The sequence below is a fragment of the Bufo bufo genome, chromosome 7, assembly GCF_905171765.1.
Source record: "Bufo bufo chromosome 7, aBufBuf1.1, whole genome shotgun sequence".
NCBI classification, from domain to species: Eukaryota; Metazoa; Chordata; class Amphibia; order Anura; family Bufonidae; genus Bufo; species Bufo bufo.
The window spans coordinates 38,286,206-38,313,537 of NC_053395.1; the positions used below are offsets into that span (position 1 = coordinate 38,286,206).

At 39.6% G+C, this 27,332-nt stretch overlaps 1 protein-coding gene across 1 annotated transcript in view; it reads left to right on the plus strand.

The window, feature by feature from the left end:
* Positions 1-27,332, plus strand: part of LOC121008167 (cytochrome P450 2K6-like) — a 247,802-nt gene that overhangs the window by 171,095 nt on the left and 49,375 nt on the right. The window contains exons 5-7 of the mRNA XM_040440558.1: positions 782-944; positions 2,311-2,460; positions 3,797-3,957. Coding sequence (XP_040296492.1) covers positions 782-944; positions 2,311-2,460; positions 3,797-3,957 — 474 coding nt within the window. The remainder of the gene's footprint in view (positions 1-781; positions 945-2,310; positions 2,461-3,796; positions 3,958-27,332) is intronic.

Genomic DNA, 27,332 nt, shown 5'->3' on the forward strand with positions numbered 1-27,332 from the left:
CCAACATTCACAACAGGTGATGATCGCAGCTCCCCTCCTCTCCCTCCCTGCACAATGACTTCTGCACAGGTCACAGAAGATAGCCACAACACTCTCCTATAGGAGTCAATGAGTCATCTCCAGATTACAGGTTTCAATGGTCCATGTAGTTGCTGTAAAGCATATCTCTAAGCAGCAGCTCGGGTAAGATAGCTACCCTCATAATCTTGTGCAGAAAATTGAAAGAAAAAAACGACAATTAGAAAATAAAATACTGATTAAAAAAAACTAATATATCAGTATATGGTTTTAATTATTAAAAGGGTATAAGTGATATATTCAATTTAAAGAGGGGGTTGCCAATTCTTGCAGTTTTTTTCCTAAATGCTAGTAAAATGTCACTAGCAGCTGTGCAGAGGTGTATAAGTGACCTAAAGATCTAAGTATGCTGTGTGAACCAAAGTTTACTACAATATCCTAACTATATTTGTTAAAGCCAGCTAGGTGATATACATTCATGGGAATGTATTTTTGGATCATATGCATTGCAGGGGCACTGTAATCTGGGTAGTGTACGGTGTTGTTTGAGCAGTGTATGACACTATATTCCTCCAACACAGTAAAGGGAACAAGGGACAACTGCACAAAGGCTTTGTTACCTTGATGAAGCCCTCAATAATTGATACATATGGCATGCTGAATACATACTGCATTCATCCCACACTTTGTGAACTTCAATTTCATCTTTATGGAAAGCAATTCATATAAATTTATATTTAAATAAAATTATTATATTTTGCAGCTGTCTGAGAAATATGGGGAAATCTATACTCTGCATGTAGGACCCAGGAAATTAGTGGTACTTTCTGGATATAAGGCTGTGAAGGAAGCACTTGTCACCCGAGCTGAAGATTTTGGAGAAAGAGCAAATACTCCAATATTTGACTTAACCTCAAACAGACATGGTAATTATATTGTACATTCTATGAATCCTACAAGTCATCTGCAGAAGCTCGTTATTAGAGTAGGATATATAGCAGTCTACTTTTAGATACTCTAGTAACTGTTGCTGATCCTGCTAATTGAAGAATCACAAAAATGTCACATTGATATATGTAATTTTGTGCAAATACTGTAAATAGGAAAAGAACCGCCCTGAAGAGGAACATCCTACAGATCTTACGTAAAATGTTTTAAATGTTGTGACCCTTCTACAATATAGCCAGTTGTGAACTGACGTTGGCCATGGTGTACACGTGTCTCAAATAAAGCCACACCTAAACTGAAAATGTTGGCCACAAGGAGAACACTCTAAACATCTGACCAATTTTTAGAAATGAATTGCATAATAAATGCAAATAGAAAGCAACAGTGGTCATTGTCACTCTTCAACTTCATCATTTTTCTTCCATTTTGTTCTTTTATCTTTTTTTCTTTCTTATCTTCCTTTTCCTTCGCTTTCATCTATTTTTTTCTTCCTATACTTCATTATTACCATTAACTTCACTCTATTTCCTTTTTCTTCTTAACTTTATCATCTTCCTTTTCCTTCTTCTCTCTACTACACCATCAACACCTTCATTCTACTTTCCTCTTTCTCTTTTCTTCATTTTCTTACCTACCTTTTACTTCTTCCTTCTTCGTCCTTCTTTTCCATCACTGTCAATTTAATTATTTCTCCTTTTCTTTTATTCCTTCCTCACTTCCTTTTTTTCCCCTTTGTTTTGTTTCCTTCTCTATTACTTCTTCTTCATCTTCATTATTCTACTTACTTTGTTTTCCTTTTTTCTTGCACAGCTTCTCTTAGTTTTTGTTCCCTCTGCTTCATCATTGTCAACACTTTCTTTCTTCTTCCTTTTTCTTTCTTATGTTCCTTCTTCTTCTTCATTATCTTCCTTCTTCTTCATCATCATAATTCTACTTTACTTTTCTTTCTCTTTTCTTCTTTTTCATCTACATTCTCCTGCCCTTTTATCAGCATTCTTCTTCCTTTTCATTCCTTACTCTGTTTTATTTGCTTATCTTTCTTTTGCTCTTCTTGGCTTTTCTTCACATTCCTTCAATTACTTTTTTCATTGCTTCCTTTCTTCTTTCATTTTTCTCCTTCCACTTTTCTTCTACTTTTATTTTAGATATGATTTCCTGTTTGTAGGTCATTTTAAGTCCACTTCACTCTCACATTTAAACAAGAATAAAAAAAAAACTAGTTTAGAAATTCATGTTTGATTTAATTTTTCTTGCTATATTCCCACAAGGCTATGTTCTGCCCAGTGTGATTGGTTATCTCATATAAGTTTTATAGTTACATGTTCACATATAAATATATTTCAGGTGTAATATTTTCCAATGGAGAACTATGGAAATCTTTGAGGAGGTTCACATTATCAACACTTCGAGACTTTGGAATGGGGAAGAAATCCGTAGAAGCCAAAATTCAAGATGAAGTAATTGCCCTTACAGAAAGCTTTAAATCTCACAATGGTAAGATATATGCCTATACCAATCTTACCCTCTGTTTATACTTCCCAAATTCAAAGCCATGAACTGAGTTTTGCTGGGATTGTGGGCCAAACATACACATACATATTCCACCTTCTATATTTGATAGTTCTATTTGCACAGAGAATAGTGACTTACTTATCTTGAATATGGGATTAAATTTTGGACACATTTTAAGTCATTGTTCACATTTCCGTGTTTCACTGACGATTGCTGTCCGCATTTTCTGCGGACGGCACACGTACTTATTGAAGTTAATATGTTTGTTCACACATCAGTATTTTTTTACTGATCGTGGGTAAGTGAAAGTATCAAGGAGACATGCACTACTTTGGTCCATGATGGCATCTGTGTTTGGCCGGTTTTTCACTGACCACTGATAGGATATGCTCTGGAAATAAATTTTCAGCTGAGCAGTGTCCATGGAATACAGATGGCGAAAAACAGATGCACGGACAAAACATGGATCCTTCATGGACATCTTCATGGATGAAACACGGATGGATTTTGACACGGACGTCAAACGGACACGGAATGTGAACAAGGCCTAAAAAGGATATGGGAATGCTGGGGAGGGTTGAAAGGTAGGAGACTAGATTATTAAATAGAAAAATTTAGATTATTCAGCTTGGAATAGACCTTTAGAGGTGATCTCATTTACATGAATGAAAAAACATGTGGTGAATACAAAGAACTGGCACAATATCTTTTTGATCTAAGACCTGTTCAAAGGACCAGGGGATCATTCATTATGTGTGGACTCTGGAGTAAAGATGATTTGGACACCAATGCGGGAAAGGATTCTTTACAGTTACAGCAGTCAGACTATGGAATGCCCTACCCCAAGAGGTAGTAGAATCACATACTAGGTCAGAATAAAAAAAAAAGACCAAACGCTTATCTACTAATAATTGGGCTTGAGTGTTATAATTAATCTTACAGTTAGTTGATCAAGAAATGTAGAACTTGATGGACATATGTACAGTAACTATCGACCCCAAATTGAGAATCTGCAACATATATACAATACATTGCTACAAAACTGCATTCACATGTAGCATATTTTTCCATTGATGGTTTGCTGTTAGGATTTTCACATCTTCAGCTTGTTTATACTGTTCATTGTGGATGCATTATAAAGTTGAAGTCTGCTGCAAATCCACAACAAAATCTGCATGTAGCACTTTGGATATTTGCTACAGATTGGCTATGGAGGTTGGAGAAGAAGCCTTCTGTCATAAATTAACAGTAATGACATTTCATAGAATATAATCTTTTTCACTCTTTTTATATGATTTTTATATTTTTCTTATTCTAGGCAAACCATTCAATCCACACCAGTTAGTAAACAGTGCAGTATCCAATGTAATCTGCTCGATTATCTTTGGGAACAGGTTTGAGTATGATGACCCAACATTTGGAAAATTAATCAGATTGTTAGATGAAAGTGCCAAACTGTTTGGTACACGCAAAGTGGTGGTAAGAAAACTTACTGATGTTATGTATTCAGTGTTTTAGCGTTGGTCTAGGTCTGTGATGGCTATCCTCCGGCACACCAGCTGTAGTAAAACTACAACTGCCAAGATGCACACTTGGCTGTTCTCAGAACTCCATAGAAATGAATGGAGCACGCTGAAAGTTGTAGTTTCCCCTCAGCTGGAGTGTCGGAGGTTAGCCATCACTGGTATAGGTGTTCTATGAATGGAATAATGTTCTGCAGTCAACGGGTGCACAGCTTGGGGTCCCTTAAAGTACATGTTTTTCGTGACGCCAGTTGCAGTGAAGAAACAAGGTCACAGGGCCCCTTTTAGAGATACTGTGGATGGTACCTAGGTGTAGGAATGTCAGAGTGGAGTAGGGTAGCCTAAATGTCCTTTTAAGTGTGCTTGTGCACGTGTCATGGTGCTCCTACCTGGATATGCTGGACTCCAGGCGGTGTACTGCCAAAGCAGAAAAATAGGGTGAACAATTGAGGGATTTGAAGAAATAACTTGAGTCCAGACTTTGTGATGAAGTTGATAACAACTTTACTTTCATTAAACGTTTCTCCAAAAAGACTCAGGCTTTGTCTCCGTTCCCAGCAGGCTTTGACATTAACTGTGGCAGGCAAACTCCTCTTTGCTACATCTGTTGCTCTCTGGCTCTGCTGTGCTGACAGGCTGGCTGTATAATTCAGCTTTCTTTCTGGGTGCTGCAACTTCACTTTGTAGTCTGACTCAGAGTTATGCTATACCAGGGATTCTCTCTCTCCTGGCTCCTGAGAACCCAAGCTTCTGCCTCCATGTCCATCTGAGCTGAAGGTGCTCCAGCTGGCCTGGGCAAGACATGTCCAACAGGGATGTGCACCTGCTTTCTTCCCTAACAGGGGGTAAAAAAAATCAACTTTTCCCTAGCAGGGGGTAAGCTGTACTAACACTCACTGGTCCCCACCTTTCCTGCAGGCAGTAGGACACGCCCACCACACCACAGAGGGAGTTGTTAGAATAGAAGGAAAGCTCCACTCTCTGTCCCTGTAGCCCTGCCATTTTTGCTGCCACCTGCTGGTGAACCAGGCATACTACAATTGAACATAACAGTTACATGGAAAGAGATATGCACATTATATAGGACCTGGAAATAAATGCATAGAATGACATCAGCCCATTAGAGATAGTAGTGAGGTGCAGAAGTGGTAATGCCACTCTTGGGCATTACAGTTCACTTTACCATATATGAAGAATGAGGATAAGTAATAAATATATTAGAGAGGCGCTCAAATATCTGGCAAATGCATAGATGGACAAGATGTAAAAGGTAAAATGATATAAATATCTAAACAGACATGATTGTAGATCCCAAACACTATAAAATCCCCATAGTCATTAGTTGATCAACTAAGAAAAATCATAAAAATATAAAAAATATATAAATATATTTAAAAAGTAATATGTGTTTTAACCAGGCCACAGTCCAAACATCCAGCAATTGGTATAATCTTGTACATATATATTTCTCCACACACAGTTCTTTATAATGGAGTCTTGCTGATATGCTGCAATGTCTATAAATATATTACAGTTTTGCTCAAATGGTGGACTGTTCGGTTGAGGTCTACACAATTGCAGTAGAATAGGCGTAATAAGCTCACAAGTGTTCTCCTTTTAGCGATGATTGCAATATAAAATATAACCAATCTGGTAGTCAATGTAGCAATATGGCTGTTACCTAACTGATAGATAGCGAACAATATAGCTGTGAGGTATTACATTACCCCTCCTGTAGATGGTTGCGCAGGGACAGCTGGATATCAGTCACGTTGTGTGGGTAAGTATTATTTGTAAGCTTATTTGTAGTTCCTCGTATAACTAGGAGGGTTTTTAAACAGAGGTTGGTGTCTCAAGATTATAATTCATTTCCCCATTGCGCTGTATCTTTGTTTGTGACACGCTGACTCCCCGAGTGGCGTCCCACGTGGTCAGAGGATATCGAGTTCAACAGCTATGGAGGAGTTGGTTGCACTGATATCGGAGCGCTGCCGGTTTAAGGCTCTCGACACTTTCACAGGAGTATATTGCCCCTAAGGGATGTAATAGACGTCAGTTAACGGCAGTCAGCTTCTGACCATACGCGTTTCGGAACTACGTGTTCCTTCCTCAGTGGCCTGCAGTGAATAGATCGCAAGTCTCCATCATTAGGGGGAGGTATCTTTCTAGAATTCAAGACATGGATAAAGCCTGAACTGGATGTTATTTCATGCGTTTGTACTTGACAAGAAATTAAGTTGTAATTTACACAACAAATAAGTATGGAGATACAAATAGAAACATAGTTATATATTGTAACATTTACAAAACAGTTGTCACTGTTATTGCGCACAAACCAATCAGCACACACTCCACACACACACAGCAGGGACCGCCCAAAGCACCGTGCCGCCATCCAATAAAAACACGGCGCATCACATGCAGCCCTGACAGCCCACAGCAGCGCGGCCGTCCAATCAAAGTAGCCGCCCGGACCGCCCACAATTGCGGCAGCCAATAAACACACGGCGCACCACACGCTGTACGGACCGCCCACAGCATGGAGCTGTCCAATCACACCATCCCCACAACTGCGCCGCTGGCTAATAACCGCCTCCTTTGGTGTGTGGTGTCAGTTGGAGCAGAGTGCATAAGAAGCAGAGTGCATAAGAAGCGCCGCCATTACATGCACAGTGACAGAAATTGCTCTCAGATACAAACTGCAGCTGCTGCCAGCAGTATTAGCCAGCACCACCAATCAGTGCCAGCAATAATTGCCAGCCATCAATCATTGCCACCAGTCACAGTAACAGCAGTCAGTGCCAGCCCTATCAGCCACCAGTCACAGTGCCAGTGGTCTCAGCACCACCAGTTAGTGCCAGCTCTATCAGCCACCAGTCACAGTGCCTGCCGTCTCAGCACCACCAGTCAGTGCCAGCAGTCAGTGCGAGCTGTATCAGCCACCAGTCACAGTGCCAGTAGTCTCAGCACCACCAGTCAGTGCCAGCAGTCAGTGCCAGCCGTATCACCCACCAGTCACAGTGACAGCAGTCTCAGCATCAACAGTCAGTGCCAAGCGTATTAGCCACCAGTCACAGTGGTTTCAGCACAACCAGTTAGTGCCAGCTCTATCAGCCACCAGTCACAGTGCATGCCGTATTAGCACCACCAATCAGTGCCAGCCGTGTCAGCCACCAGTCACAGTGCCAATGGTCTCAGCACCACCAGTCAGTGCCAGCCGTATCAGCCACCAGTCACAGTGCCAGCAGTCTCAGCACCATGTGGCACTGCCAGTCGTCTGAGCTACCAGTCAGCGCCAGCTGTTTCAGCCATCAGCTGCAGTCTCAGCACCACCAGTCAGTGCCAGCAGTTCGTGACAGCCATCTCAGGCACCAGTCACAGTGCCCACAGTCTAAGCACCACCAGTCAGCCCTAGCAGTCAGTGCCAGCTGTATCAGCCACCAGTCACAGTGCCAGTGGTCTCAGCACCACCAGTCAGTGCCAGCCGTATCAGCCACCAGTCATAGTGACAGCAGTCTCAGCACCACCAGTCAGTGCCAGGCGTATTAGCCACCAGTCACAGTGACAGTGGTTTCAGCACCACCAGTTAGTGCCAGCTCTATCAGCCACCAGTCACAGTGCCAGTGGTCTCAGCACGACCAGTCAGTGCCAGCCGTATCAGCCACCAGTCAGTGCCAGCCCTATAAGCCACCAGTCACAGTGGTCTTAGCACCACCAGTTAGTGCCAGCTCTATCAGCCACCAGTCACAGTGCCTGCCGTCTCAGCACCACCAGTCAGTGCCAACAGTCAGTGCAAGCTGTATCAGCCACCAGTCACAGTGCCAGTGGTCTCAGCACCACCAGTCAGTGCCAGCCAGTCACAGTGCCAGAAGTCTCGGCACCACGTGGCACTGCCAGTCGTCTCAGCCACCAGTCAGCGCCAGCCGAGGCCTGCAAAATGTTGTACCAAGTTGAAAAAGAATATGAAGAGAATGCCGCCAAAAATGACAATGTTATTAAGGAAGTGTCCATAACAATAGTACAAGATCGCAAAAATGACCAAAGGCGCTATAACGCACAAAAATATAATGAGGTTGCTTTTATTTTTCAAAATGATGATGGAGAACCACCACTTGAAAGAGATCTTCTTATACACTGCAAACCAAGTGAAGATTATACAAATAAAAAAAAACGCTAAGAATTAGTGTCCTTGATCCTAATTTGGAACCCATGGTTTATCCATTGTTATTCCCCTATGGGGATCAAAGCTGGGGAATTGACATTCTATTGCAAAACAGACCACAAGCTTTATTAAATTTACCAAACCAGTCACACAATCCTAGAGTTAGAGTCACTCAAATGCAATACTACGGTTACCGTCTTTCCATTAGAGAGGATTTTAATCCCTTTTTAAATGCAGGCCGCCTTACACAGCAATATATAGTTGATGCATATGTAAAAACAGAAGCCAACAGACTCAATTATATACGTCAAAATCAGCCTAAATGGCGTGTTGAAAAATACTCTGGATTAATGGATCATTGTTTAATGAAGCCAATGAAGCAGGCCTGAGTCCTGGAAAAATGTATATTTTGCCTTCTTCATTTGCAGGGAGCCCCAGAAACATGCAACAAAATTATCAAGATGCTATGGCAATTGTCAGAAAATATGGAAAACCAGATATTTTTATTACAATGACATGCAATCCCAAATGGGAAGAGATTGTACATAACCTACAACATGGACAAACTGTTGATGAACAGCGACATTTAGTTGCAAGAGTATTTCACGTAAAACTCAAAGCTCTAATTGATGACATCAGTAAAAAACATATTTTTGGAGTCCCAAAAGCAATGGTCTACGTGATAGGTTTACCACATGCTCACATACTTCTCATTCTTAAAGAAAGCTGTAAACCAAAAAATGAAGAACTGATAGATAAAATTGTCTCTGCTGAAATCCCTAACATAGAAAACACACCTCGCTTACATGCAATTGCAACAAAGCATATGATTCATGGACCATGCGGAGAACTCAATCCTAATTCTCCATGTATGACAAATGACAAATGCTGTAAGGATTTTCCGAAGGAATTCCAACAAAAAACTATTGCTAATAGCAATGGCTATCCAAAGAACAAGAGAAGAAATACAGGCCAAACTATAATTCTTAACGGAAAAGAATATTGATAATTCTTGGGTTGTACCATATAATCCTTACTTAGCGCTGAAGTACAATTGCCACATTAATGTGGAAGTTTGTGCATCAGTGAAAAGTGTCAAATACCTTTTTAAATATGTGTACAAAGGTCATGATTGTGCAAATGTTGTCATTCAAGAACAAGGTACTTTGAATCATGATGAAATAAACAACTTTATTCATTCTAGGTATGTCAGTGCTCCAGAAGCAGCATGGCGTTTGCATGGGTTTGAAATGCATTATCAATCCCATACCATCCATAGATTAGCAGTGCATCTGCCTGAAGAACAATCAGTTTTTTTCAACCCAAATGACATTACCACAGCGGTACAGAGAGCTTTAAACCATGATACTTAATTGACAGCTTGGTTCAAATTGAATCAACAAAATGAGGAAGCAAAGAATATATTATATTCGGACATTCTTTTGCATTATGTGTTTGAATCTCAAAATTGTTGTTGGAAATTGCGTCAACGTGGTGCAGAAAAAAATATTGGACGAATATATTCTGTAAACTTAATATTAGATGCAGAGCGTTACTGTCTGCGTCTACTATTGCTGCATGTGGCTGGTGCAGTATCCTTTGAAGATCTGAGGACAGTACATGGTAATGTCTATCCCACTTTCCAAGAGGCTGCAAAAGGACTTATTAATGATGACAATGTGTGGGAGAACAGTCTGGAAGATGCTGTCTACTTTACAATGCCAAAACTTAGGGAATTATTTGCATATGTCTGCGTTTTTGCGTCATTACAAAATATGAATGCACTTTTTCTAAAATATGATTGTACAATTTGTCGTAAGATCGCACTTAAAGAAATAGCCAACATCCACTTTGGTACTACGTGGAAAAAAAATGTGAAGATTTTGAATTGCCTTCCACAATGCCAAATACTGATCAACTTTGGAATATGTATTGTAACGGATCACCTGGCACCCCGACTGGGTACCTCCGTTGACGATGCTCCTAGCGTTTTCCTAAGGGTTGCAAGCACTCTGGCAGACACCACAATCACCGAACCGAAGAAGCATATATATCCTCTTCAAGCATATGAATGCTGTAGGCAGTTGAATAGGAACCATACGAATAGGTTTTCACTCCTAGCAGTCAAACTGGGACAGCATACCATAAATCCTCCCCCAAGAATGAGACGACACTTCACCTTGAGGGTTAAAACAGGAACTGACTGTACTTCACGTACAGCCTCTTTTATTCACAAACCAAAAACATAGTACTGCCCACAGGGGTTTGAAATACAACCAATCAATATATTACAACACATCCCCACAAAATCCTCCCCTCTGTCCGTGATAGAATTACCTCACACTGGGTTGATGCAATCATCACAGACAGACGAATACACAATATCCTCTGTCCTGGAGACAACCGAGAAGTAATTCAATTATCTCTCAGGACAAAGGACATCGCCAATACACACAGAGAGACAACAGGACAGGAATCCCCACCCAAACGCACAAAATCCTCCCTTCTGTCTGTGATATAATTATGGATTAACATAACTATCACAGACAGTAAAAATACAGTTTTTAAACATACTCTATAACTTTAAAACCATACATTCCATCTCCATAAAAATTACATATTTAAACTCAGCATACATCAAATATAACCACTTCCAAAAATCACACAAATCCCTCCAGCGGATCAAAAGTTAAGTGGAAGTCCTTTATGACCGACCGCAAGCACAATTTCCTGCCCAAAACAGTTCCATAGATTTGGGCTGTGCGGTCGGTCAATTTCATGCAGAAAAACGACTAAGTCCCATCTTCGAACGGGACTTAGTCTCTGGAGCTGAAAGTTCTGTATGGAAGAAGGTAAGGATCAGCGGTGTTCGTGTATTTGCGCATCCGATTTTAGTTCCACAGAATCTTTAGTATACACCGCTGACCGCGTTCGGTCCTATTAACAGTCCAGACATGCGGCATAGTTCTGTTACACTGTTCTTGAAGGGTAATATGTCCCGGGGCCATAGTCGTAGGGCAAGAGGCTGGTAAACAGGCCTCTCCAAAACCCAGTGGCGAGGTTAGTTTCGCCACATGTATGATAAGGAATTACAAAAATACAGAGCTGAAGAAATGGAGAAAACATTAAACAGAGAACAAAAAAGAGCTTCAGAAAAAATATTGTCTGCAAGCAAAAATGACAACCTTTGCAACCGGTGTTTTTTCTTGGATGGCCCAGGAGGTAGTGGTAAAACGTATCTTTACAAAACCCTTCTCAGCACAGTTCTTGGAGAATGTAACATTGCACTCCCTGTAGCCTCAACAGGTATAGCAGCCAATCTTCTTGAGGGTGGAAGAACATACCACTCTCAGTTCAAATTACCTGTTCCGATAGTTGAGAACTCAATATCAAATATGCGTCTCAATTCTGCTGATGCTAAAAATTTGAGATCATCTACAGTGCTCATTTGGGATGAGTGTACAATTGCCCCGTCTATTGCTCTTACAGTGGTTGACAAACTGCTAAAAGAAATAATGGATAACCAGAAACCCTTTGGAGGAAAAGTTTTATTACTTGGTGGAGATTTTCGGCAAACACTTCCAGTGGTTCCTCATGGTGACCGGACAAAAATTGTTGAAGCATGTATAAAGTATAATAAACTGTGGCAAAACTTCCAAATACTTAACCTTACAAACAATATCCGTTCAGTTGATACTGAATTCAGCAATTGGTTGATCCAAGTTGGCAATGGTGATACACCACACATTGACGGTTTGCCTGAAGACATAATTGAAATCCCTTCAAAAATGTTATGTACAGGAAATATTGTCAACAACTTTTTGGGAGAAATAATTTTAGTTGCTGATGTCTCAAAGATAACAAAAAAATGTTTTCTTTGCCCAAAGAACTCTGATGTTGATAGCATAAATGAGGAGGTGCTAAACATTTTGGAGATGCTGTGACATTCCTTAGCTCAAACTCGATTGATGACTCAACTGAAGAAGATATGCAGAACTATCCTATTGAGTTTCTTAATGAGTTAACTCCAACAGGAATGCCGAGGCATAAACTGAACCTTAAAAAGGGAGCAATAATTATGCTCCTCAGAAATATAAACACTAAAAGAGGATTGTGTAATGGAACCCGCCTCTTTGTTAAAGACTTGAAAAAAAAAACTCATTATTGCTCAAGTAATAACAGGTTCAGCGGAAGGGGACATGGTCTTTATTCCATGTATTGATTTAGCTCCATCCTCTACTAATTTGCCATTTACCTTAACCCCTTAAGGACACAGCCTTATTTCTCCTTAAGGACCAGGCCATTTCACCTTTGACTTATCCAGGCCATTCTGAGATTGTTTTTTCGTCACATATTGTACTTCATGACACTGGTAAAATGAAGTAAAAAAAATTCATTTTTATTTATAAAAAAATACAAAATTTACCAAAAATTAGTAAAAAATTGCATTTCCAAGTTTCAAATTCTCTACTTCTATAATACATAGTAATACCTACAAAAATAGTTATTACTTTACATTCCCCATATGTCTACTTCATGTTTGAATAAATTTGGGAATTATATTTTATTTTTGGGGGATGTTACAAGGCTTAGAAGTTTAGAAGAAAATCTTGAAATTTTTCAGAAATTTTCAAAAACCCACTTTTTAGGGACCAGTTCAGGTCTGAAATAGAAACCACCCAAAAATGACCCCATTATAGAAACTACACCCCTCAAGGTATTCAAAACTGATTTTACAAACGTCGTTAACCCTTTAGGTGTTCCACAAGAGTTATTGGCAAATGGTGATAAAATTTCTGAATTTTGATTTTTTTTTTCAGTAACAAAGCAAGGGTTAACAGCCAAACAAGATGCTATATTAATTGCCTCGATTCTGTAGTTTTCAGAAACATCCCATATGTGGCCGTAAACTACTGTACTGGCACACAGTAGGGCGTAGAGGGAAAGGTGCGCCGTATGGTTTTTGGAAGGCAGATTTTGCTGGACTGGTTTATTTACACCATGTCCCATTTGAAGCCCCCCTGATACACCCCTAGAGTACAAACTCCATAAAAGTGACCCCATCTAAGAAACTACACCCCTCAAGGTATTCAAAACAGATTTTGCAAACTTTGCTAACCCTTTAGGTGTTGCACAAAAGTTATTGGCAGATGGAGATGAAATTTGCGAATTTCTTTTTTTTTGCAAATTTTCCATTTTAATCAATTTTTTCCAGTAACAAAGCAAGGGTTCACAGCCAAACAAAATGCTATATTTATTGCCCCGATTCTGTAGTTTGCATAAACACCCCATATGTGGCTGTAAACTACTGTATGGGCACACAGTAGGGCGTAGAGGGAAAGGTGCGCCGTATGGTTTTTGAAAGGCAGATTTTGCTGGACAGTTTCTCTGACACCATGTCCCATTTGAAGCCCCCCTGATGCACCCCTAGAGTAGAAACTCCATAAAAGTGACCCCATCTAAGAAACTACACCCCTCAAGGTATTCAAAACTAATTTTACAAACTTTGTTAACCCTTTAGGTGTTGCACAAGATTTAATGGAAAATAGAGATACAATTTCAAAATTTCACTTTTTTGGCAGATTTTCCATTTTAATATTTTTTTTCCACTTACAAAGCAAGGGTTAACAGCCAAACAAAACTCACTATTTATTGCCCTGATAAACTGCTGTACGGGCACACGGCAGGGCGCAGAAGGAAAGGAATGCCATACGGTTTTTAGAAGGCAGATTTTGCTAGACTGTTTTTTTGGACACCATGTCCCATTTGAAGCCCCCCTGATGCACCCCTACTAGAGTAAAAACTCCAAAAAAGTGACCCCATTTTAGAAACTACGGGATAGGTTGGAAGTTTTGTTGGTACTAGTTTAGGGTACATATGATTTTTGGTTGCTCTACATTACATTTTTTTTGAGGTAAGGTAACAAGAAATAGCTTTTTTTGCACCGTAAATTTTTTTTGTTATTTACAACATTCATATGACAGGTTAGATCATGTGGTATTTTTATAGAGCAGGTTGTCACAGACGCGGCGATACCTAATATGTATATAATTTTTTTATTTATGTAAGTTATACACAATGATTTCATTTTTGAAACAAAAAAAATCATGTTTTAGTGTCTCCATAGTCTAAAAGCCATAGTTCTTTCAGTTTTTGGGTGATTATCTTAGGTAGGGTCTCATTTTTAGTGGGATGATGGTGTGATTGGCAAAATTTTGGGGTGCATATGACTTTTTGATCGCTTGCTATTACACTTTTTGTGACAAAAATAGCTTTTTTTTACACCGTTTTTATTTTAATTTTTTTACGGTGTTCATCTGAGGGGTTAGGTCATGTGATTATAGAGCCGGTCGATATGGACACGGCGATACCTAATATGTATACTGTTTCCATAGTCTAAGAGCCATAGTTTTTTCAGTTTTTGGGCGATTAACTTGGGTAGGGTATGATTTTTTCGGGATGAGATGACGGTTTGATTGGTACTATTTTGGCGTACATGCAACTTTTTTGATCACTTTCATTACCTTTTTTGGGAAGTAAGGTGGGCAAAATGTAAATTTCCTCATAGTTTTTATTTTTTTATTTTTATGGCGTTCACCGTGCGGGGAAAGTAACATGACCGCTCTATAGATCAGGTCGTTACGGATGCGGCGATACCTAATATGTGTAGTGTATTAATTTTTATTTTTTTATTCAGTGATAAATGTGTTTTTTTATCTTTACTTTTTTCCCTTTTTTTTTTTTACATTTTTTTGACCCAGACTCACTTGGTTCTTGAAGATCCAGTGGGTCTGATGTCTGTATAATCAGGGACCACGGGGATCAGAAACTGCAGAAAGCGCTGCAAACCGCAGGTCTGAATTGACCTGCTGTTTGCTGCGATCGCCGATACGGGGGGTCATATGACCCCCCCCCCCCCCGGCGTTGTGACAGGATGCCCGCTGAATGATTTCAGCGGGCATCCTGTTCCGATTAACCCCCGCAGCGCCGTAATCCCGTTTTAAACTCATGACGTACCGGTACGTCATGTGTCCTTAAGGACTCGGGAAACATGCCGTACCGGTACGTCATGTGTCCTTAAGGGGTTAAGAAGATGACAATTTCCAGTTGTATTAGCCTTTGCCATGACAATTAATAAAGCTCAGGGGCAAACCTTAGAAAAAGTTGTCATTTACTTGCCAGAACCAGTATTCTGCCACGGTCAGTTATATGTTGCATTATCTAGAGTTAGAACTTTTTCAGATGTGGTTGTAAAGGTTGTAGATGGTCCTGAACAAGGCAAACTGTTGCCAAATTCAGATAGAATATTTACAAGAAATGTTGTGTATAAAGAAATTTTATAGAAAAATTTCAAGAGGTTAAAAAATACCTTTCTCCTGAATATCTAATTCAAGTATTGTATATTGCAGATTGTTACAAACTATACTTACTGTATCGTGATATATACGTTTCCATTTTATTTTTATTATTAATTTACTTTTGACTTCTTTCCTAAATATTTTTGACAAAAGAAAATAAAACAAGAAATACAATGTGGTTAAATTATCTTACTATTTAATATAGACTGTTATTACTAATGTTTATACACTACTGTTCTAGCGCCTGTTATTATAACAGGCTTAATGTCTAGTAAATCAATAATATACCAACAGTGTACCAGACCCAGAAAATATAGGTTATATAGTCTCAGATGGTATTCAATCATTTTTTATTTTTTTAATTTATAATAATTTTTTCATTTTTAAATTTTTTGTATTTTTGTGTTTATTTTACTGCTTATATTCGTGCGTTAACTTCATGTTCTTATGTCTTCTTCACTATATAGATGGGACAGTTGTCAGAATTGGTGTGGGGCTGGGAGCCTACCCGGGAGATGAGATCGAGGTGCTGGTATACAGCCGGCCCTAGATGTCCCCTCCCAGATTGGCACCCAGCCCATATCTACAAGAACCCAAATAACCCAATTTCTGCATTGAAACCTGTCGGAATTAAAGTGTCGAATTCGAAGATCCTTTTTGATTCGGCTCTGGACATGCGTGCTATATGGTTTCGGCCCCTCCAGGATCTTCTAATTTTTTCAAAGGCTACAAAGTTAAGTGTGGAGGGGTCACTATTGTGATGGTCTCTAAAATGTTTAGATACAGAATGTAATTGAAAGCCTTTTTTAATATTTGCTATGTGCTCAGCTACCCTCTTCTTAAATGGTCTTTTTGTTCTACCTACATATTTTTGGAACATGGGCACTGTAACAGGTAGATGACTGTTGAATCGCAAGTGAGGCCTTCTTTAATTTTAAAATAAAATGACTTTTGTGTTGATCTTACTTCTGTTATCTTCCTTGGAAAAGTAGTGACTTTGCAGTTATTGCACCTGCCACACAGATGGAAGCCTTTTGATGCCAGCCAGTTTGATGTATTCCCAATTAGTTTATTTTTAATTGCTGGTGCCACCTTGAGACCTATATTGGGAACTCTGGTGTATGTTATCTGCGTGGTGCTAGTAAGCTGGGCCCAATAATCTTGTCCCATAAAAGATGATGCCAGTATTTACGTATTATTTTTTTAACTGACCTATATTCAACATTAAATGGCAATATAATCCGGAAAGTGTAATCTTGTTTGCGTTTTTCTTTGTGTGGGTATAAAAAAGTCACTTCTATTCATATCTCCTACTTTACCCAAGGAAATTTCTAACGATTGATTGGGATAGTTTTTTGCTACAAATTGTTCTTTAAGTATTATAGCCTCTCGTTCAAATTGTTCCTGATTAGTGCAGTTATGCTTAATCCTCCTGAATTGTCTTGTAGGGATATTTAGAAGCCATCTCGGAAGATGGTAACTGGTGTAAAGATGTAGCTATTTTTCATTACTGGCTTCCGGTATGTGCTACATATTAACTTATGTTGATCTATATTAATGTTCAGATCCAAAAATTCTATTTGTGTTTTACTTGTCTTAATGACAAAAGATAAGTTTATGTCCTGTAGGAAGGTATTTAAGTTATCCTCTCCATCTTGCCAGATGAAGATGATATCATCTATAAAACATCGCCATAGCACCAGACTTGTCCCCAGCTTTGGTCGACTGACATCTTCCTTGCATTGGGCCATAAAAAGATTTGCATAGCTGGGGGCAAATCTGGTGTCCATGGCCATCCCTTTCTCTTGTAGGTAAAATTCTGAGTCAAATGCTAAATAATTATGAGTAAGGATGTAGTTGATCCCCTCCAACACAAAACTAATTTGATCCTTATGTAAAAAATTATAAGTAATGAGCTGTTTACATACTGCCTCTATCCCCTGTTTATGTTCAGTAATCGTATATAAAGAACTGACATCCATGGTGCCTAAAATCCAATGTTCCTCATAATGTAATTCTTTCAGTGTAGCTATGATGTCTGTAGTATCTTTGATATACGATGGTATGCAATAAAACACAGTTAATCTTTTCTGTGTTTCAACTATATATCTGTGTTCGCATTCAAACAAGCAGTTGAAATACTGCGACAGAGGATATGAATAAGGTTTCTTGTTGAAACGCAAACATGGATATATAGTTGAAACACAGAAAAGGTTACCTGTGTTTTATTGCATACCTAAAATCCTCAAAGATCATGAGAACCCGCCAGGAAGACCTATCATATCAGGCATTGGTTCAGTTTCTTCAAACCTGTCGCAGTATATTGATAAATTACTATAACCGACAGTGAGACAAATACCATTGTATATAATCGTATATATATATGATCGTATATAAAGAACTGACATCCATGGTGCCTAAAATCAAATGTTCCTCATAATGTAATTCTTCTCTGTAGTATCTTTGATATACAATGGTATTTGTCTCACTGTCGGTTATAGTAATTTATCAATATACTGCGACAGGTTTGAAGAAACGGAATCAATGCCTGATATGATGGGTCTTCCAGGCCGGTTCTCATGATCTTTGTGGATTTTAGGTATGCGATAAAACACAGGTAGTCTTTTCTGTGTTTCAACTATATATCCGTGTTCCTGTTCCAACAAGAAACCTTCTTCATATCCTCTGTCGCAGTATTTCAACTGCTTGTTGGAACGCGAACACAGATATATAGTTGAAACACAGAAAAGAATACCTGTGTTTTATTGCATACAATTGTAAATCAAAGATACTACAGACATCATAGCTACACTGGGAGAATTATATTATGAGGAACATTGGATTTTAGGCACCATGGATGTCAGTTCTTTATATACCATCATTGAACATAAACAGGGGATAGAGGCAGTACGTAAACAACTCATTACTTATAATTTTTTACATAAGGATCAAATCAGTTTTGTGTTGGAGGAGATCAACTACATCCTTACTCATAATTATTTTGCGTTTGACTCAGAATTTTGCCTACAAAAGAAAGGAATGGCCATGGGCACCAGCTTTGCCCGCAGCTATGCAAATCCTTTTATGGCCTAATGCGAGGAAGATGTCATTTGACCAAGGCTGGGGACAAGTCTGGTGCTATCTCGACGTTTTATAGATGATATAATTTTCATCTGGCAAGATGGAGAGGATAACTTAAATACCTTCTTACAAGAGATAAACTTAAATGACAAAAACATATCTTTTGTCATTAAGACAAGTAAAACACAAATTGAATTTTTGGATCTGAACATTAATATAGATCAACATAAGTTAATATGTAGCACATACCGGAAGCCAGTAATGAAAAATAACTACATATTTACACCAGCTGCCATCTTCCGAGATGGCTTCTAAATATCCCTACAAGCCAATTCAGGAGGATTAAGCGTAACTGCAATAATCAGGAACAATTTGAACGAGATGCTATAATACTTAAAGAACAATTTGTAGCAAAAAACTATCCCAATCAATCGTTAGATACTCACACAAAGAAAAACGCGAACAAGTTGACACTTTCCGGATCATATTACCATTTAGTTCTGAAAATAGGTCAGTTGATTAAATATTGGCATCATCTTTTAGGGGACAAGATTATTGGGCCCAGCTTACTAGCACCCCGCAGATAACATACACCAGAGCTCCCAATATAGATCTCAAGGTGGCACCAGCAATTAAAAATAAACTAATTGGAAATAGATCAAACTGGCTGACATCAAAAGGCTAACAAATGAAAAAAATGGTGTGGTGTTAAACAGGCAGGAAGTACTCAAACCCACACGCAGTTGTGCATATATAAACAGGGGAGCAAATCCTGCACTTGTGGCCCGTTGCTAATGGCGATCCCCAGCAAAAATGCATACAGTGGAGGATGACCGCAGCGGACCACAAGTACCACAATAGACATCCTACACAAGATAGCAATTATGTGGATGTGATAATCAATATAACAATATAATAATAGCAAAGACAGGGGCACGCTGCAGACTTACTAAACTCTCAAACTGATGATAAAATTGAGAGAATAGCCAACATGTCCTACTAGGAGGACATGTCTGAGCCCGAGCACCTCCCTCCTCCCATTGCTAGCATGGTTACATGCTGGAGGTAACTGGTGAGTTGTCTGTGAGTCAGACCTTTACGCTCCTGTAATTTGCCCACTGGCTCCTGGTATTGCCCATACAGCTCAGGTAGGTGAGTGTTAGGACCCGAGCTACTGGAGAAACCTTGGCGAGGTGCTTGGGCTCAGACATGTCCTCCTAGTAGGACATGTTGGCTAATCTCTCAATTTTATCAACAGTTTGTGGGTTTAGTAAGTCTGCAGAGTGCACCTGTCTTTGCTATTATTATATTGTGACATCAAAAGGCTTCCATCGGTGTGGCAGGTACAATAACTGCAAAGTCACTACTTTTCCAAGAAAGATAACACAAAAGTAATTTTATTTTTAAATTAAAGAAGGCCTCACTTGCTATTCAACAGACGTCATCTACCTGTTACAGTGCCCATGTTCCAAACAATATGTAGGTAGAACAAAAAAGACCATTTAAGAAGAGGGTAGCTGAGCACATAGCAAATATTAAAAAAGGCTTTCAAATACATTCTGTATCTAAACATTTTAGAGACCATCACAATAGTGACCCCTCCACACTTACCTTTGTAGCCTTTGAAAGAATTAGAAGATCCTGGAGGGGCGGAAACCATATAGCACGCATGTCCAGAACCGAATCAAAAAGGATCTTCGAATTCAACACTTTAATTCAGACAGGTCTCAATGCAGAAATAGAGTTATTTGGATTCTTGTAGATATGGGCTGGGTGCCAATCTGGGACGGGACATCAAGGTCCGGCTGTATACCAGCACCTCGATCTCATCTCCCGGGTAGGCTTCCAGCCCCACAACAATTCTGACAAGTGTCCCATCTATATAGTGAAGAAGACATAAGAACATGAAGTTAACGCACGAATATAATTAATCACAAATAGGTCAGATAATGTAACAATTACTGTCACTGGGATACTCAATTAATCGATATATACCACACTGAAAAGAGTAATAACACGTCCCATGGATTTAAAAATTTGTAGTCTTTATTCAAAATAATCACAACTCAAACATAATCTAAATAATATTACACATAATGACTAATAAGCATGTAGTGAATGTGTCCAATTTTTAACAACACCTATACTTAGTATGTATGCCGCTCTAAAGGTGAAAAAGTCTATGGGACAATGCTAGTACTAGGAAAGGGGGTGCTGTGGACTGAATATGTACCGAGCCAGATGGGAGAAACCACCCTCTGAATATCGCTCAGTGCCAAGTCAATGCACCGCCTTCCTTAAGCAGCATCAAGGATAATACAGTTAAATACAGATATCCAAAAAAAGTAACCAGACAGAGTAAAGATCGTACCAGAAAGAGTCAGGATAGGTGGATGTTATCTCCTCGACGTACGTTTCGCCGTTCTGCGTCCTCAGGAGGAGTGGTTTTAATGGGGCCAATGATCAGTATTTAAAATAATAAACTGTCCAATGAAAAGTCTCCTTAGCGATCACATGGTGTAAACGACGAATAGTGGCTCCCTGCGGCGCATGACCAATCAGAAGCGGCCGCGTCACATCCACTTCCGCCCGTCTCCCGAGTCAGACGCCAGTAAGGGCAGTCACGTGTCGCGGAGCGGCACTGACCGACGTCACTGACGTCCAATCTCCTTGGAGACAGAGGGAAGCCTGCTAGCCACCAGACCATCATGCGCACTCGGCCATATTCGTCTGGCTATGTGATTAATGAATGTGTTTAAGAGCTATGGTTAGGTGCATTGTCAGAAATGGAAAAAGAGGCAGATGACCTGAGTAGAAGACAAGAAGGGAGGTAAGAGAAATAACATGGAAGGATTCTAGGAAAAGGGATCTTAAACTCTATGATATAGATATATGGTACACTGATTTGAATAAAAATAGGTTCATAAATAGCAGCATCTCATAAATACATTTAATAACATCCTTATCAATGATTCCTATTAACATTAAAAAGGGGAACATATATTCCCTATCTTAAAGTGCATAATGAGTGATTGGTATCCGAAAATGCATGATCTAAATACCCACATTAATAAGAGGTAAATATAAAGTGCTAAGTGCTAATTAATGTAATAATTCATACATAATATATATTAGTGAAAATAAATAAACATACAATCATAACAGGTGCTAAATATAGCATAATATATAGAATGAAAACTGTGATAAAATATCTATGAATTTTGGTGCATGTACATAACTACTAATTACAAACTATACAATGAAGAACACATATTCTAATGTTGCTAAATGTAACCTAAAATCAATCCTTACATCTGTACATCCTTTAAAATAATGAATCCAGACCTGTGCAATTGTCCAACTATATATCAGACTTATATCCCAAACCCGTCAACTATTCATGACCATAACCCCATTCTAAATCGTCCGAATATAAGCAGTAAAATAAACACAATAAACTAACAAATGTAAAAATTATTTTAAAAAATTTAAACGATTGAATACCATCTGAGACTATATAACCTCTATTTTCTGGAACTGGTACACTGTTGGTATATTATTGCTTTATTACTGTTATTGTTCTTTTTGCATTTTGTATAGATGTATAAGAATTAATAATTTCTCAATACATTTCCTAAAAAACATAAAAACCGAAAAAAAAACTGGTCCCATAAAAAAAACTGTAAAAACGCACCACCAATAATAGTGCGTTTTTTTGGAACAATGGAAAGTTTGTTTTTTTATATCTTGGATAAAATAATAATATGCAATCATATACAAAGGGTATATATTTTACTTTAATTTTTATTTTATTTTTCCCCATTATTCTAAAACTATATATATTTTTATAATTGTTCTCATGATATATTACAAGCATACATACATAATAGTGACAACTGTTACAATATATAACTATGTTTCTATTTGTATCTCCATACTTATGTGTTGTGTGAATTACAACTTAATGTCTTCTCAAGTACAGACGCACAAAATAACATCCAGTTCAGGCTTTGTCCAAGTCTCGAATTCTAGAAAGATACCTCCCCTAATGATGGGCTATCAGCTAAAATAGAGACTTGCGATCTATTCACTGCAGGCCACTGAGGAAGGAACACGTAGTTCCGAAACGTGTATGGTCAGAAGCTAACTGCAGTGAATTAATGTCTATTACATCCCTTGGGGGCAATATACCCCTGTGAAAGTCTCGAGAACATTCAACCGGCAGCGCTCCGATTTTAGCGCAACCAACTCCTCCATAGCTGATGAACGCGATATCCTCTGACCACGTGGGACGCCACTCGGGGAGTCAGCGTGTCACAAACAAAGATACAGCGCAATGGGGAAATAAATTATAATCTTGAGACACCAACCTCTGTTTGAAAACCCTCCTAGTTATATGAGGAACTACAAATAAGCGGTCATACTTACTCACACAACGTCAAGTTCATAGGTTTTGGAACCGCGCTGCTGGGAGCTATGTATTCCGGTCACAGGTGGATGATACAAGGGTGTCAGCCCCTCTCCTCGACAACCAAAGGATATGGTCCTCCCAGACCTCCTCCTCTACAGGGTTTAAGGGGATAGGCAAGATAGTGAAGCACCCTTGAGAAAGTTGTTCTAAAAGGTTTTATTCTACTTACAACAGGTCAGTAGACAAAAGGCATAAAAATACAAGATGATCGTCACGTTCCTGCCCGACCCGGGTTTCGCTACCTCGCTTCTTCAAGGGCGATGACTGAGCATGCTCACAAACGAGCCCTATAAATAGCCCAGCCCTCTCATTATTATTCAAGCGGGTGTGGTTCCCATCCGTATAGGACATTTTCAAAATAACAGTTTTACAACATATAACATAAAATCACACTGATGCAATCATTTTTAAAATACAAACATAAGAATATAAAATTATACACGGGAGTGGATTGTTACTCCCTATTGCCAATTTGTGTAAAGACCCTTTCGGGTTACCGCTGTTCTCAATAGTCAATATATACATTCAGCCTCTTAATAAGAATCTATCCCCCACTTAATCCTCTCTTGTCCTAGGTGTATCCCAACTCAATTTATTATAGTAGTTCTATCCTCATATACATTCCATCCACTCCTCGGATATTATACCGGTATTCTCCACCTACTCCCGGAGCGTCATTCAGCTAATTTCCACTCCTCCTGGAACATCCCTCCACAGGACGCCATCCGATTCTGGGACGTCACACAGGTAATCTCCGCCCACTCTTAGAACGTCACTCAGGAGGGCGCCACCCACTCCGGTAGCGTCATTCAGGTGTTCTCGACCCCGCCTCCACCCCTGATGTTCCCATCACAAGGCATCATTATCCAATGGAGCAGCCAGGAAACCTGACGTCATCCAAAGGTCCTTAGGAGGCCAGGTAGAGAACAGCCGAACGTCGCCACCGGTGGGTCATTTTACAGTAAACATGGTTTAAGGTCAAATTCAATATTAAGCCCTCTGGGTTGTAGGGTTCCTAGCTGGTAAATCCACTCTACTTCCTTTCTATTGATTTGTGCCAGCGAGTCCCCCCCACGCCAGTGTGGCTTAACAGTTTCAACTCCAGCGAATTTTAACCCTTGTGGGTTTTTTCCATGTGATAATTTAAAGTGTGCTGATACGCTATGGGTCATTAGGCCTTTTTTGATGTTCCGTAGATGCTCTTGTATCCTAACTTTCAGCTTCCTAATTGTCCGTCCCACGTACTGGAGCCCACAAGGGCATTCCAGTACGTAGATGATGCCCTCATTTTCGCACGAACAATTGTTCTTTATACGGAATTCAGCCCCATTCTTTTTAGACACTATCTGTTTAATATTCACCTGTCGATCTCTGGAGTTCCGATTTTTACAGCCTGCACAAAAGCCACACCAGGTAAATTTTCCTTCTTTTTTCTCCTTCCCATTAACTGGGGGTATGGCACTACGTACGAGTTTCTCTCTAATGTTGGTCGCTTTTTTAAAAATAAAAGAGGGATTTGCAGGTATTATTTTTCCTATTGTAGGGTCGTTTTTTAAAACTCCCCAGTTCTTTTTCACCATTTTCTTAATGTTATCTGACATGGAGCAAAATTTGGTCACAAATGAAAATCTGTAGTCCCTATTTTCTTTTATCACTATTCTTTTTGTATGTTCCTTTTTTCCTTTTGTTTCCATCTCTACTTTCTGTATGCATTCATCTAAATTGGCCTCATCATATCCTCTCTCCACAAACCTATTTTTTAACACCCCACATTGCGTTCTATATTCATCCACCTCTGTACAATTACGGGCCATCCTCTTGAACTGTCCTTTCGGAATGTTCCTGAGCCATGGGCCGTAATGACAGCTCTTCATATCAATAAAGGAGTTCACGTCTGTTTCTTTAAAATAGGAGCTAGTAAGGAAACGCCCATTTTCAACCCGAATGCATAGGTCAAGAAAATTAACGCTTGTGTTGCTGATTTCCCCCACAAAACGTAGATTCCAACTATTGTGGTTCAATTGGGAGATAAAGGACTCGAGTCCCTCCTTTCCTCCTTCCCACACCAGGAGACAGTCATCAATATACCTCCTCCAGAAGGTCAATTTGCCTCCCGGAGTGTCCGCTCCTAGTGTGGGAAGGATGAAATTCTCCTCCCAGGCCCCCATAAAAATATTTGCGAAGCCACACTGGCGTGGGGGGGACTCGCTGGCACAAATCAATAGAAAGGAAGTGGAGTGGATTTACCAGCTAGGAACCCTACAACCCAGAGGGCTTAATATTGAATTTGACCTTAAACCATGTTTACTGTAAAATGACCCACCGGTGGCGACGTTCGGCTGTTCTCTACCTGGCCTCCTAAGGACCTTTGGATGACGTCAGGTTTCCTGGCTGCTCCATTGGATAATGATGCCTTGTGATGGGAACATCAGGGGTGGAGGCGGGGTCGAGAACACCTGAATGACGCTACCGGAGTGGGTGGCGCCCTCCTGAGTGACGTTCTAAGAGTGGGCGGAGATTACCTGTGTGACGTCCCAGAATCGGATGGCGTCCTGTGGAGGGATGTTCCAGGAGGAGTGGAAATTAGCTGAATGACGCTCCGGGAGTAGGTGGAGAATACCGGTATAATATCCGAGGAGTGGATGGAATGTATATGAGGATAGAACTACTATAATAAATTGAGTTGGGATACACCTAGGACAAGAGAGGATTAAGTGGGGGATAGATTCTTATTAAGAGGCTGAATGTATATATTGACTATTGAGAACAGCGGTAACCCGAAAGGGTCTTTACACAAATTGGCAATAGGGAGTAACAATCCACTCCCGTGTATAATTTTATATTCTTATGTTTGTATTTTAAAAATGATTGCATCAGTGTGATTTTATGTTATATGTTGTAAAACTGTTATTTTGAAAATGTCCTATACGGATGGGAACCACACCCGCTTGAATAATAATGAGAGGGCTGGGCTATTTATAGGGCTCGTTTGTGAGCATGCTCAGTCATCGCCCTTGAAGAAGCGAGGTAGCGAAACCCGGGTCGGGCAGGAACGTGACGATCATCTTGTATTTTTATGCCTTTTGTCTACTGACCTGTTGTAAGTAGAATAAAACCTTTTAGAACAACTTTCTCAAGGGTGCTTCACTATCTTGCCTATCCCCTTAAACCCTGTAGAGGAGGAGGTCTGGGAGGACCATATCCTTTGGTTGTCGAGGAGAGGGGCTGACACCCTTGTATCATCCACCTGTGACCGGAATACATAGCTCCCAGCAGCGCGGTTCCAAAACCTATGAACTTGACTTTGCCAGTGTGAAACCTACCACACGAACCCGGGACCAGCAGCAGCGCAAGTAACTGTCCGTGTTGAGACGCAGGACTGACTTTCTGTTTTATTTGTGTTTTACCTGTATTTGTAGGTTGTCAAATCCTGTTAGCAATATGGACATTTTTGATTTCAGAGCGAATTTCAAATGTGATCTTGACACTTTCTGTGATACTCCTAATGATACCGACCAAGGGTCGGATAGCATGCGAGCAGTGTTTGTGAAATTAGAAAGGGAGTTCACCAGGGAAATCAGAACCACCTGGGACATTGCCTCTCTGGAACGGTTTCTTATGGAAGGCAGGATCCCAGAGGGTCTGAGGTGGCAACTGCCTCTAGTTACTGAAGAGGAGGAAGACCTGGTGGGCTGGGAAAAAATAATGAATGAATGTGCATGGAAAGTTATGCAATATATTATCATAGTTCGCAAAAATAAATTAAGGAAAATTAATAATGCTATAGATGAACTTCAAGAAGAAATTAAACCAATGAAGAGTGTGAATAAGGAGTTATATGAGAAATGCAGTAAACAATGTCAAGAATCCGTTGTAAAATCTGAAAAAGAAATAAGGAGTAAAAAACAAAAGAAATATGCCAAAATCTGTAATGATTATAAAATGAATATGGTATATAAATGGAAAAATAAACAAAAAAATGTAGAGGGAACTGTGTTAAATTCGGCACCTGTGGGTGAATACAGTGATAGTTATCCTAACCCAGGGAACTACACTGGAGGTTTTAAGAAACCAGAAAATGGAGTTGGGAGACAAAAAGCTTTTAAGAGTAATTATAATCAACAAGCCAATGAATATATACCGCAGCGCAACTATGGTTATGAACCTAGAAACCAAGAGCGCACTTATCAGCCTAATAGGGATAACGACCATTTATATGAGACACAAAGTGGAAAATGGTCCGATAATAGGTATCAGCA